The sequence below is a fragment of the Podarcis pityusensis genome, assembly GCF_964106645.2.
Source record: "Podarcis pityusensis genome assembly, chromosome: 5".
Lineage (NCBI taxonomy): Eukaryota > Metazoa > Chordata > Lepidosauria > Squamata > Lacertidae > Podarcis > Podarcis pityusensis.
The window spans coordinates 51,751,407-51,764,452 of NC_138032.1; the positions used below are offsets into that span (position 1 = coordinate 51,751,407).

Sequence of the window (13,046 nt, forward strand, 5' to 3'; positions counted from 1 at the left end):
CCCTGAACTAAATTGCCTTTGTGCTTCACTAGTGGCTCACAAATGCAACAATAATGCAGTCAAATTAAACACATTTAATCGGAAAGATAGAAACTCGGTAATCTTTTATCAGGGATGTGTGAATGAGAAGAAACAAAATACAACTGGAGAGAGCTATTTCCTTTCAAAACATACTTTAAAAAACACACTTTTAAAACAGAATGAAATGAAAACCATAAAAGCAAGAGAAATAAGAAATAAGGTTTTTAGTCTGTTTTTACGAATGATAAAGGAAGCACACAAAAATAGGCGTGAATTGAATTTCCACTTCATTTGCTGAGATTTACCCCTTTGAACTATGAGATGCAGTTGTTTGAGAATAGGTGTTCCTTTTTCAACTGATAGAACAGGAAATCAGAGGTTTAATTAACCATGATTATAACATTTTGCTGATCTGATTTGTCTCACCTATTTCCTTTTTTCCTCTTTAAGTAATAAACTGCCCAACATCCTGGAAAGAGGACCAAACTGAAAGCATCAGAGAAGTTTATAGAAAGCTGGGGATTGTTATAAAACAAACTGACCCTCGACCGGATCTGTCTGAAGTGTGCATTTCTGAAGCAGGATTAACTCTTTGATGATTAAACAGCACTTTGAAAGAAAATGTACAGTCAGGTAATACCTTGGGCAAACCAAACTGCGGATTTATTCAGCCAAACAGATGGGAGCTTCAAAGCTCTTGATCACAACACCTCCAGGTAGCTCAGCAGTCTGTTTACCGCTGATTAAAAGTTGCATCGCCAGCTGCATCTTAGGCTAAGAAAATACACATATTCCTGGCAAAATTGAATATGCATTGCTACTGCTGCTGAGATATATTGTCTAAATAGTTAATGGCTAATTTGCAGTAGTATAATTCAGTTATTCAGGACTGTGGCAACCCAAGAACTGCAGCTGTCATTTAAATGGGAACATGTATACATCCCAAACACTGAAAAATGAAATACAAATAAGAGGCGGCATATTATGACATTTAATGATATAAAGAGTGATATTTCAGTTTTCCATCTTCACAGAGAGTAATGCCCAAAGCCTTTGTTATCTCAACTAGATTAAACTTAGGGCATTAACTAGAAGGCTCTAAGATCCAGCACTGGAATAATTTTTCATGCTTCCAGTTTCCACAGCTGAGATATGCAAGTGCTTCAGTCTACTTTGGTACCTTGTTTGTCCATAAGGCTAATGGCCAAATTAGGGAAGGGTCTCCCAATGGTCTTTATCTGCTTCCATCTGTCAATTTGTTTGTTGGCAGGTTGCTGTTTAATAGTCTCAACAATGGAATATATATTTTAGAGGATTTTTTTTTTTTTTAGGAGATCTGAGTTTGGAAGTGACACTCCTAGTTAAAGTGTGTAAAAGGGATAGGGGAGGGAGAGAGAAAGAGAGAGAGAGAGAGAAAAAATACTGCTGCACTTCTCATCTTCGTACAAGGTCAGGAACAGAAATCATACAAGTGAATATGAGGAGTAATCACAATCTTTTTTTAAAATGCAAATGTTATTGTCTGCACTGTGCTTGGTGTTTTCCACTGAGAAGGATTTAAAAACAAAGTGCTAGCAGGAACAGGAAGTCATAGTTTTACACCTGCTGTCATACACGTCTAGATCTTCTTGCAATGTCAACCCCTATTTTTTGAATGGAGGGGTTTTGAAAGACCTAATGACTTTTGATCTCATTGCAAGGGGAATCATCAACAAACATAAACTACTTACTGAATGTCGGAACTTGTGCTTTCAACCATTTTGTGACACTTTTCATCTGACCCCAAAGAACTGGGACCAAGTTCTGCTGCCAGAGTTTTCTTGTTCAATCCAGACTGTGTTTCAATGGAACCCAACACTGGCATAGATTTGGATTCAGAAGAAGCCAATATTCCAATTGGATCTAAAACCCAAAGAATACAGCATCTGCATTATTAAATTACACTATTATATACTTATAGAGTGGCATTGTGCCAAAGCATTAATTAGTCCAGATCAATTTTGATCACTATATGCACCACTTTCTATTGAAGACTGTGCCACTTAAGACACACACACACACACACACACACACACACACCCTCACTTTTTCAAGGTTTTCTTCCCTGATGTATTATCTGGCTGTGCTCACTCTGGAAAATAATTAGAATTTTATTTGTATGTACAACTGCTCTTGGAACAATGAATAAGGTTTTCTTATTTCCTATGAGTCTGAAATCATATTCCTGATGTACAAGCTTATATGATAACTATCAGTTATTGTTCCTATGCTACACAGGTGTTAATTTATGAACCTATTGAAAAGAAAGCATATCGGTGGAAAGGATCACAATGGCTTTAGTGTCAGTGTCTGAACTTCAGAGCAGAAGGTTGTCTAGAATGGCTTTACTGAACAATGCTGGGGATGTTAGAGTGCAGCTCTTATAAGACCATAGATCAGCCAGGAAAGCAATCAGAGCTCACTCAATTAATGAGGACTGAAATGTTAAAGGTTTCAAAAGGAAGGCAATTAGACCTTTGGAACAGCATTGAAGAGATAACATAATTCAGTTGCAGGATCAGAAAATATCTTGGTAACTCACTGCTATTATCTTGATCAGTCGTCACCTTCCTGAGCCGCAAAATTCTTTCTAATTCTGTTTCATTACTATCTGCCTCAAGGGATTTTAGGCTTCTTGAACTTGCAGATGTATTCATCGTTTCCTAAAATAAAATATATCAGTAAAATGGTCGGCCATGTGACGGTCAGTAGAAGATGCCATAACCATACATCAAAATTTGCTGGAAAGCATGTAATCCTGACTTGATTACCAAAAATTCTTCATACAAGAAGACTACATAAATGCCCTTGAAGACTACATAAAAAGTCCAGTTGGCTCAGAATATAGTAGCCTGATTATTGACTGGAACTGGTCACTTGGAACTTATCTCAACAGCCTTAATAATAATAATAATAATAAATTCACTGACTCCCTGTTTGTTTCTATGTACAATTCAAGATGATGCTTTCAATCTATGAATGGCTTGGCACCAGGATATACTGTTGCATACTGGTGACACTTTGCCCCAATTCTCCTAATGACCACCGCCAGCAGCTTCATATAGACATCAAATAACACTAGAGGCAAAATTGTGCAGTGTCCCCCAGAGATCAACTAACAGAGTGTTAAGGCACACTCACCTAATGCTACTTTCTGGAACTGACCCTGTAAGCAGAAGTGAAAGCACCATAAAACAGTGCCCTCAGCTGCTGACTCATAGAGACAGTCCAAGATGTTACAATGATCAATGGCATCAGAAGCCACCAACAGATTCAGCAGAATCATCAGGCTTACACACCCTTGTTCCTCTCCTGAAGAAGGTCCTCTATCAGAAATACAAAGGCTAATTCTGGTCTGAGCCCAGGGTTGGAATGGGTCAAGATAATCAGCTTCATCCAAGAGCATCTGTAACTGAATCCCTACCACCATCTCAATCACCTTGCCTAACAAAGGTCTATTGGTAATTGGGCAGCAGCTGGAATAAACCTGTGAGTCCAGGGTTGGTTTTTTCAGGAATGGCCATATCACTGCTTCCTTTAAGGAAGTAGGAACCACCCTATCACACAATGAAGTGTGATCTACCCAGTTAACCTTCCATGGGAGGCACAAACCAGCCAATGGGCATGTGTTGAGAGCATGTATTAAGCCACACAACTGCAAATTCTTCAAACACCTTTTAGAGTTAGTCTCCTTCCCCATGGAACTGGTGCGGGGTCAATACTAAACTACATTTCCTAGCCTGCACATGTAAAACCTCAATTGTGCTCATGCTTCTCTTGACTATTGGGAAGAAAATGGAAAATGCAGCACATTAATTCTTAAAATTGGCACATCTTTCAAGTTTTCAGCAAAACAGCACTTAATTTCCAATGTTTCCTTCAATTAACTTAAATCCTGCATTTTGTTAGTATTCTGAATTTAACAGAGGAGGCATATTATTAACACGTAACTCCTTAGTATTGTGCTCATGCTACAGATCTAGTAGCAAAGGAAATAAAGTAGGGTGCTTTACATCAAGCTTGAAATGGAACAAATTAATATCACTTTGTTTACAACAATTATACGGAGACCTACACAAAATGCATAATTAGCACAGTAACAATATGCATATAAGGATTTAGCTTTACACCTCCCAACCTTATTTTTCCTGTCTCACTGTGCTAATAACTAGCCTGGCGAATGCACTAGAAGTTGGTTTTATCGAGTGTTCCTTTTACTTTTCATAGTGAAGCGATTTGCATGGAACCAGTTAGATCTATTAGAGCAGGTACTAAGATTCAGCTGAAATTAGGCAGGCGTAAAATCTGTCAATTTCAGTTTCTCATTTTCCGAATCTTAAATTAGGTTCTCCACATTTCCATATTACTTTATGATTTTTAAAAAAGGTCTCCTCGGCATGTAAGTGCCGATTTCTCCTAATGTACACATTTTTGCATACAATTTCCCCTGATATAGTGCATTTTTAATGTTATTTTCACACATGTATGCATTATATACACATTTTACCCTAGTATATTAATTTTTATACCCATTGCTTGGCTGGATAACTGCACTGTAAAATTTGGAGAAGCACAAAATTTGAATGATGGGCATGTTTCAGAAAGTGAGAATTAGGTAGGTTCACCATTAAATGTGATCTGACCTGAATTTCTTCCCCATCCCTAGGTGAAATCTTTGGAATGTCACATGAGCTTGCATAATTAAGTAAGAAAAAGAAAACATAATTCTGAACATCTGTCTACATCCGCCCATCTTCTTTCCCTTGGGGCACTTTTCAGCAATGACACAAGGACACAAAGTATAATGCAAAGTTGTCGTTTTCTCTCTTTTTCTTACCAGAATTCCCTTTAACTCTTTCATTGCACTCTCAGAGGGTTTGGGTACTTCTGGCTGTAAATGAAAACAAAACACCCATCTAGGTAATGCGATTTTGCAGACGTTGACTAAAGCACTTAAGGCGTGCAAAAGAGGAAAACTGGAGGCAAGGCTATTGGAAGAGGGTTTTCACCACAAAGAAATACGCTAGACTATGCTAGCTTCCCAGTAGGTGGGTTCCTGTTGCCTACTAGGAGGGAGTGGGGTGGGGTGGAAGGGAGGTTGCTGTGGTGCAAACATGCTGACCAGGAGCACTGAACTGGCTCTGCTGGGGTGTTTGCACAACACTGACCTCCCCCCACCTCAGTAAGCAGCAGTGACCTACCTTGCAGGAAGCTAGCGCAGAAATTTGATCTCACCCAGTGACTGCTTCCGAATGAAGTAATAGAAATCAGATGAACCTTAATAGTAGAAAATGGTTTGGGAAACTTTCAAAAAAGTTATTATTTTGCTATCAGCCTGGGTCAATGAGTGTGGTCTTATAACTTAGTCATATAACGCTGCATTAACTCTGCAATCCAGGTTGGAGTGCCTCAGCGGCTGTTACCCTCCTTTCCTCCTGCCCAACATAATCCACCCCATTCCTTCTGACAGATTATGGCAAGCTCTTGCTTTCACAGGCATTAGCTAGGGGTCAGTTTGAAGAGATAGTTGGGAGAGTGAGCCTCCCCCTCCGATTACTGTTTAGCAACCTACAGTTTATCTATCAATAGGCAGGGATGATGAGAGTTGTAGTCCAACAATATTTGGGGACTTAAGGTTGAAGCACACTGCACTAGAGGAGCTTCAGGACCCTTCTATTCTCCTGGAACAGAGCATGTATTTTATAATAACACAGTTCTCCCCCCGGCATGTTTTACATGCAAGTTGTTAACAAACCTTTGTCTTAGAACGGTTGGTCTGATTAACAGGTCTAAGGTGAACCCCCTTTTTAATTCTATCCATCATTTCTTCAACAGCTTGTCTCTTCAGATCCGATACTTCTCCTGTTGCAAAACAACAAAAAAGTCAAATTCCTTTCTTTCAAGAGGTTCCTTCCTTACATTGTAAACTGAGGAAAACAAAGAGCCAAAAAGAGCCTTCCTGACTCACACTGCTTAAGAATATTGATTTCCAAACCGTACCACAGAAGTTATAAAGCTAGAATTAAGGATGGGATTTGGAAGGGAAATGGTTATTTTTTTTTAATTATTTTAATATATTTCATATTACTTTGCCAGCTCATATTAGGTGCTCATGCTACTACTCACTCAATGCTTTGACTTGCTACCAAGTTAACCTGGAATTCTACTAGCAGTTTCTGATTTACAAAAATAAGGTGGGTCCAAAAAATATACATCTCAAGTGTCAAATGCCAAGGTGAACAGGTGCCATCTTCAGCATTTACTGAAAGCTGTATAATGAAGGTGTCAGATACACCTCTGTGGGGAGGGAGTTCTACATATTAGGGGCTGCCACAGTGAAGACTGTGGAGATGGTGGTTCAGAACCTGAAGACACACAGCTACAGTCCTAAATTGGCTCCCTGCTGCACATATTTGCCCTCCAACACGCGGAAGGCCACGGGAGATGGGCACTGGGATATGGATGGAGCTAGTGTACACAACCCTCCTCATTGCTTGAATGACTGAAAAGGGCTAAAGATGGTTCTTACAATTCAAGAACATAGGAGCATAATAGCCCTGCTGGATCACACCAGTGGTCCATCTAGCCCAGGCACCCCAAACTCAGCCCTCCAGATGTTTTGGGACAACAACTCCCATCATCCCTAGCTAACAGGACCAATGGTCAGGGATGATGGGAATTGTAGTCCCAAAACATCTGGAGGGCTGAGTTTGGGGATGCCTGATCTAGCCCATCATCCCATTCTCACAGTGCCCAATCAGATTTCAGCAGGACCTGAGCACAGGAGCACTCTTGCCTCCTATGGTTTGCAGCAACTGGTATGCAGAAGCATTACTACCTTGGATCATGTAGGCAGAGCATAGTCATCATGGCTAGCAGCCATTGATAACCTTATCCTCCATGAATTTGCCCAGTTCTGTTTTAAACCCATCCAAGATGGTGGACATCACTACCTCTAAAGCAAAAAGGTTCCATAGTTCCGATGATGCACTGTGTGAAGTGAAATGAAAAGCTCAGATATCACCTTATTGAACTAGGAACAAGGTTCATTTTGCTGGGAAGAAAATGTGCTGTACCTGAGCCTTGCTGAGATGCCTTTTCTTTCTTCGCCAGGCTGCTATTTGCATGAGACTTCTTACGAATCATTGACATCAGCGACCTTTCACAAAGTAAAGATGGAAGAGAGTCACTCAAGCTTTCTCTTGAACCTGACACCTGCACTTTCAGAACCAACTTAGCATGCTTCGTTGCCCGTAGTCCCATTTGACGAGAAGGTATAACAAACACATGTAGGATCGGGGCCTGTTCCTATGACATGCATTGTGGAAAGAGCTGGCATTAACCGACAAACAGCTAAGCTTTCTAATTGACATGAGTGTTCAAACACTTCCAGGCAGAGGCAGAAATGTCACACCTCCTTTAAAAAAAAAAGATTTAAAAAATACACAGAACGTATTATTTGTTATACGATTGCTGTTGACAAGGCATAGTGCAAAATACTCAAGATCTGAATATTAAAAGGTAACATGGCACCGTGACATGTGTGACAAAATAAAGCCTTCTCACACAATAAAAAATTGAAGGGTTAGGAACGTTAACATAACGCATTACACTCCAGAGAACAATGCCACCCAGCAGGGAGCCTCTATATTGTCCCCTCGTTTCGACAGTATGTATTTGCTGGAATAGGGCTACTGGTAAACAAACAAAATGAGAACAGAAAATAAAAACCCTCACATTATCTATGCTTTTGGTTCAATCTGCAAGGCATGATATTAATCTTAAACAGGCACTGCCAAGTCAATATTTGACCAAATATGAGAGGTTTGCTGTCATTCCTTCCTCTTTTCCTTTTACTTTAATACAAAAAGCTTTCAACATGCCTTAAAGGGGGGAATAGGGGGAGCTGTTGTTATTATTATGTGTCTGTACCTGGATGTCTTGAGCACCTTTTAAAATGCTAAATGGCAGGCAAATGAATAAATCAATCCAGTGATCTTTGAAACAGCCACCACAATTGCCTGCAATGTTTGGAGGATAAGCACATTTGAGAACGGCAAGAACACTTCCAAAGCATAAAGGCTAACCTGCATGACAGGTTGCATGCTGATTAAATTGAAATTGACCAATTTTCATTCTTTGTGTTAAAAAGGATCAAAGTGTGCCCCAACCATATTTTATCCTTTGTGAAGTATGCCAGTGACAATAGTGCAATGTCTATTACAAGTATAATGGACAGAAAGGATGCCTATCCCTGTCTCTCTTAAAAGGAATCTAGATGCATTTATTTATCTATTTTAATTTATTTATTTTCCATTCTCCCTCCATGAGATCAGAGATGTTGACGGTATAACAACAAACACACAAACACACTATAAAATATGAACAAATTGAGAAAAGAGTGAGGACATGAAGTGGTGGGGCCGCCACAGAAAAAGCCCTTTCACACACTATCAGCGTATGAATCACTGAAGAGGCAGTTGGAAGATCTCAATTCTTGGGCAGGATTGTACAAAACAAGTTGGTTCTTCAAGTACCGTGGTTCCAAACATATACGTACATGCATATGGCCTCTTTTTATTCTTTTTAAGTAAGCCTGTCCCACACACTGGTGGAGGAAGAGGCGTGCAGGGGGTGCGCCCCGTCCCTGGCAGCGGGATCCTGGTGGGGTCCCATGGCGGCTGCCCCCCGCCCGCGCTGGGCGGCACACCCCTACGGGCGGCACACCACGCCCCCAGGTTGCACGCAAGCCCCGCCCCTGCCTGCTCTCCACCCCCTGGTGCAGGAGCATGAAGCTCCGCCACTGATCCCACAGAAACAAAAACAAAAGCAACCTAACCAAAACTTTAACACATTGACAAGGCAACAGAAGAGAAGAGGTACATGAGCAAAAGGCTGTTTGGTCTGCAGGAGGGCTTCGCCACCTAAAACTTTCTATCATGTAAAGAAACAACTGCAATTAACTGGATAACTCCTGTTTCTTTGGCCAATCATGTTATCATAGCAAGTGAGAGCAAATGATGGGGTGTTGCATTGACAACAGGACATAACTCAATTTGTTTAATGGATCACTTTAAAAAAATTCCTTTATTGTGAGTAAACAATTTTACAATCTCCTAATTTAACACCTTTACAAAAACAAATTTACAATTTGTTAATTTAACACCCTGAAATGGTGTAATTGGTGTGATTTTTTTTATATATATTGGACTTATTAATAAGACTTAGCTGACCCAAAACTTTATGGAAGGAGAAAGAATAAACAAAATTCCTTTCAGCTTACCCCCACCCCCATAAAGACAGCCACTTGACCTGTGAATAGAGACTTATTAGAGACTAAAAATGAAAACACAAACGCCAGTGTTAACCTCAAAAGAATTAAAGGACATTGTTTTGTGTAGAAATGAGATGGCTTGTATATCAACTACATGAAAGTTCAGAATGATTTAAAAGACCAGCATGAAGATGCATATAAAAGAATTGCTAAATAAGGTAGATGGTTGGAGGAACACAAGACTAAGTCTAGGGTGTAGGGAGGGAGTAAAAGAGAAAATATTTTTCCCATTAAATATCTTCTTTATTAGTATGTAATACTAGAATCAAAGTATATATACTAGAATCAAAGTACATAAAGCTAGAATCAAAGCCCTTTCCAACTTCAATCTCACTATCAGGAACCAGACAAGAGTTAAGGGTTAATTAAGTTTTACGTTAATAGTTTAATCAGTGTGTCCAGCAGACTATCTGATGCAAATATAGCTACTATTCTGAGATATTAGTAACTGTGCTCATCAAATGTAAGAACGCATGCAAAAAATCTTCCATAATCTGTTATCAGTTTTAGATCTGGAATGCTTTAGGTTACACAAAAAATAATAAAAATAACTAATAATAACCCCATCATTCTGCCTGGACACTGAGGTCCAGCACCAAGCGCCTTCTGGCGGTTCCCTCATTGTGAAAAGTGAAGTTACAGGGGACCAGGCAGAGGGTCTTCTTGGTGGTGGCGTCCACCCTGTGAAACACCCTCCCATCCTATGTCCAAAAGATAAACAACTATATGACTTTTAGAAGACATCTGAAGGCGGAGGGACATTTTAATGTTTGATGTTTTATTGTGTTTTATATTTTTCTGGAAGCCGCCCAGAGAGGCTGGGGCAACCCAGTCAGATGGGCAGCATATAAACAACAACAACAACAATTTTATTATTTATATCCCACCTGTCTGGCTTGGTTTCCTTACAGCATATATAAAACCACAATAAAACATCAAACATTAAAAAACAGAATATCTTAAACAGACAATAAATAGCTTTATAATGACTTAAGATATCATTCATTCAGTTGTTGAAAACGCAAACCTACAGTGTGCCTTCATCCAGGCTTTAGATCATGTGTGAATATTATTCTGCATTAAGCACTTCATAGATTTAAAACGGATTATACTCCTGCCTGGTTTTGGAATACCACAGAAAGGCTTTTAAGAGATACAGTACTGAGCACACTGGGAGCATGGCATGCAAAGAATCAACGGAGTAGCTGTTCTCTTCAAATAGACCTAAATTGCACTGGAAGTAAATAAAGCAGTTGGGCTGAGTAAAAAGATTAAGCAAATCACATGAGGCAAAAGGAAGGTGGAAACAGGAGGCTTACAAAACAGGGCTATTTGGGAATTCATGTGACTGAATTGGATGCTTTATGGCAGGCTAGGTTTCCATTAAAACTGCACATATTTAAGTTACACATTGATACATGTATTGAAAACCACTCTTGTTCAGAAAGTTTGGAACAATAAATTGCAATGAAGCATTCATCCTTTCAATTTCCCCCCTATGTTATAATGTCTGTTCTTGCTGAATGCTAAGCACACACAGCTAACAATTACTATGTTTTAATGGGTTTGGATTCAGGCAATGTCCCAGGACCGCTGTAAACCATCTGCCATAATTTTGCTTTGAGACAAAGAGAATAACTCCAAACTTCTTAATGGCAGTGCATGGCTGATTCCTGAAATCACCTGCATATAGGCAGCGGGATATACTGCTAGTAGATGGGATAATTAATATAATTATAGAATTTTAGAGTTAGAAGGGACCTTGGTGGTCATTTAATCCAGCTTCCTGTTATAATGCAGGATCCTTGAAAGATGGTTGCCCAGCCTCTGACCAAACACCTCCAGCAAAGAGCTCACCAACTCCCAAAGCAGACAGGTATTAACAGCCTGACTGTCCTGCAGAATGGGTTATGCAACAGGTTAAATTTGTAGAAATTACATGTGAACTGAGTATATGTATTTGAATTTGGTTTCATCCATTCACCCAACCTGTTTTTCTTCCTAGGAGGCAAAAGTGCATGTTTATCCTCAATATGCTTATAATTAACTCGGCAAGGGTCGGCAAGGTTTACCTTACCTGGGCCGGATCACTCCCGTGGAGATCGTGGGTCAGACTGGCGCAGCGCCGGAAATTGCGTCTGTGCATGTCTGCGATGCCAGAAATCGCTTCTGCGCATGCCCAGATGCCGAAAATCATGCCTGTGCAGAAGCGATTTTTGGCATCTGCGCATGCACAAAAACGATTTCTGAAGCCACGGAAGAGACCTGTGCCGGGTTACCGCAGTGCGCCAGGACTCGCCGAGTGGGTGGCTCGGTTCTGGGGTGGCTTGTGGGCTGGTTAAACGGCCTCCATGGGCTGCTTCCGGCCCATGGGCCACACTTTGCCGACTCCTGTCCTAATATCATATACTTCTGACCAGGAGCAGTGGGCAGAGAGGATCACAGCAATGCAGCAGTAGCACTGCTGCCACTTACCAGAAGGGAAAGGGAGAGGAGAGAGGTGGTGAGGAGCGTGGCACTGTGAGGGCACACCTGTGGAGACAATCCAGTTCCCCCACCACTCACCTGCACAGCTCTGACCTCCCTGCCACCTGAGTAAGTGGTTGCAATGTCACTATCAGGAGGCCAGGGCTGTGATGCAGCCCCTTCATCCTGGCCACTCATGCTTCTAAGCAAACAGTGTAAAGAATCAGTAAGTATATAATTTTACTTACCTTATTGGATTTGGAGGTGGAGGAGGTGGAGGAGGAAGAGGAGGAGGAGGAGGAGGTGGTGGTGGTATAACATTTTCTGATTGGTGTATTCTTTTTTGAAGCTCTTCCACTGCACAGAGACAGAATCAAGTCCTCAGCTAAAATGCTCCTCTACCCGTGTGTATTTAAATGATGTATGCAGGGGGTTGGCAAAATAAAAAGCAAGTCCCTTAGAATGCAAACGGATTAACAGCCCAATGGACTATGTGAAACCCCAGATACAGCTTGTCAGAATCAATTAGGTACTGAGAGTCAGTAAGTTAGTACCCTATACAGAAATAATTTCACATTGTAAAAAAAACAAGAACAAAAATCAAAACCTGAGAAACCTGCATTTTGGAGATTTTATTAAAATAACTAGGATGAAGATATCACTGCCTCTCTCTTCTATCACTGTCTGTTTTCTTATATTAGTATTTTTGTAAGGAGGAAATGTCATCACACTGCCATTTGTGCGGTTGTCAACAGTCGACCATGCAAACTGTATATAGCATGATAGCAAGTGGACCGATAGCAAGAAAAGCAAGCAGGCAACTCGACTGAGCAGGATGGCAGAGCAAGTTGATGAGTGAGCAGGCAGCCAGGTGGCCCAGGCAAGTCTTCCCACATTCCCTGTTTTACCCTTGCCACCTGCAGCCAAGTGGCTGGGTCCAGGCAGGCTTTCACACGCTCCCTGTCCTTGTCACACACACACACCACAGTTCACCCCAAACTCCCCCCTCACAGCTTGTCCCCAAATCTAAGAGCCCACTGCCATTTGCACTGGAGAGGGGAATGAGGAGGACAAAGTCTTTCCCTTCTTTGCCCTGCACTGCCACCCACTTCCTCCTGTAGGTGGGCTTAGTGAGCAACACAAACAGGGACAGCAGTTCCTAGTGCTATCCTAATGAGGAAGCAAG

At 40.9% G+C, this 13,046-nt stretch overlaps 1 protein-coding gene across 3 annotated transcripts in view; it reads right to left on the reverse strand.

Annotated features, from left to right (window-relative positions):
- SHTN1 (shootin 1) overlaps positions 1–13,046 on the reverse strand; it is a 73,847-nt gene that overhangs the window by 10,264 nt on the left and 50,537 nt on the right. For all 3 annotated transcript variants that reach the window (XM_081005250.1, XM_081005251.1, XM_081005252.1), the window contains exons 11-16: positions 12,109–12,217; positions 7,137–7,219; positions 5,816–5,922; positions 4,898–4,951; positions 2,603–2,723; positions 1,752–1,923 (exon numbers count right to left, since the gene is read on the reverse strand). In XM_081005250.1, coding sequence (XP_080861376.1) covers positions 1,752–1,923; positions 2,603–2,723; positions 4,898–4,951; positions 5,816–5,922; positions 7,137–7,219; positions 12,109–12,217 — 646 coding nt within the window. The remainder of the gene's footprint in view (positions 1–1,751; positions 1,924–2,602; positions 2,724–4,897; positions 4,952–5,815; positions 5,923–7,136; positions 7,220–12,108; positions 12,218–13,046) is intronic.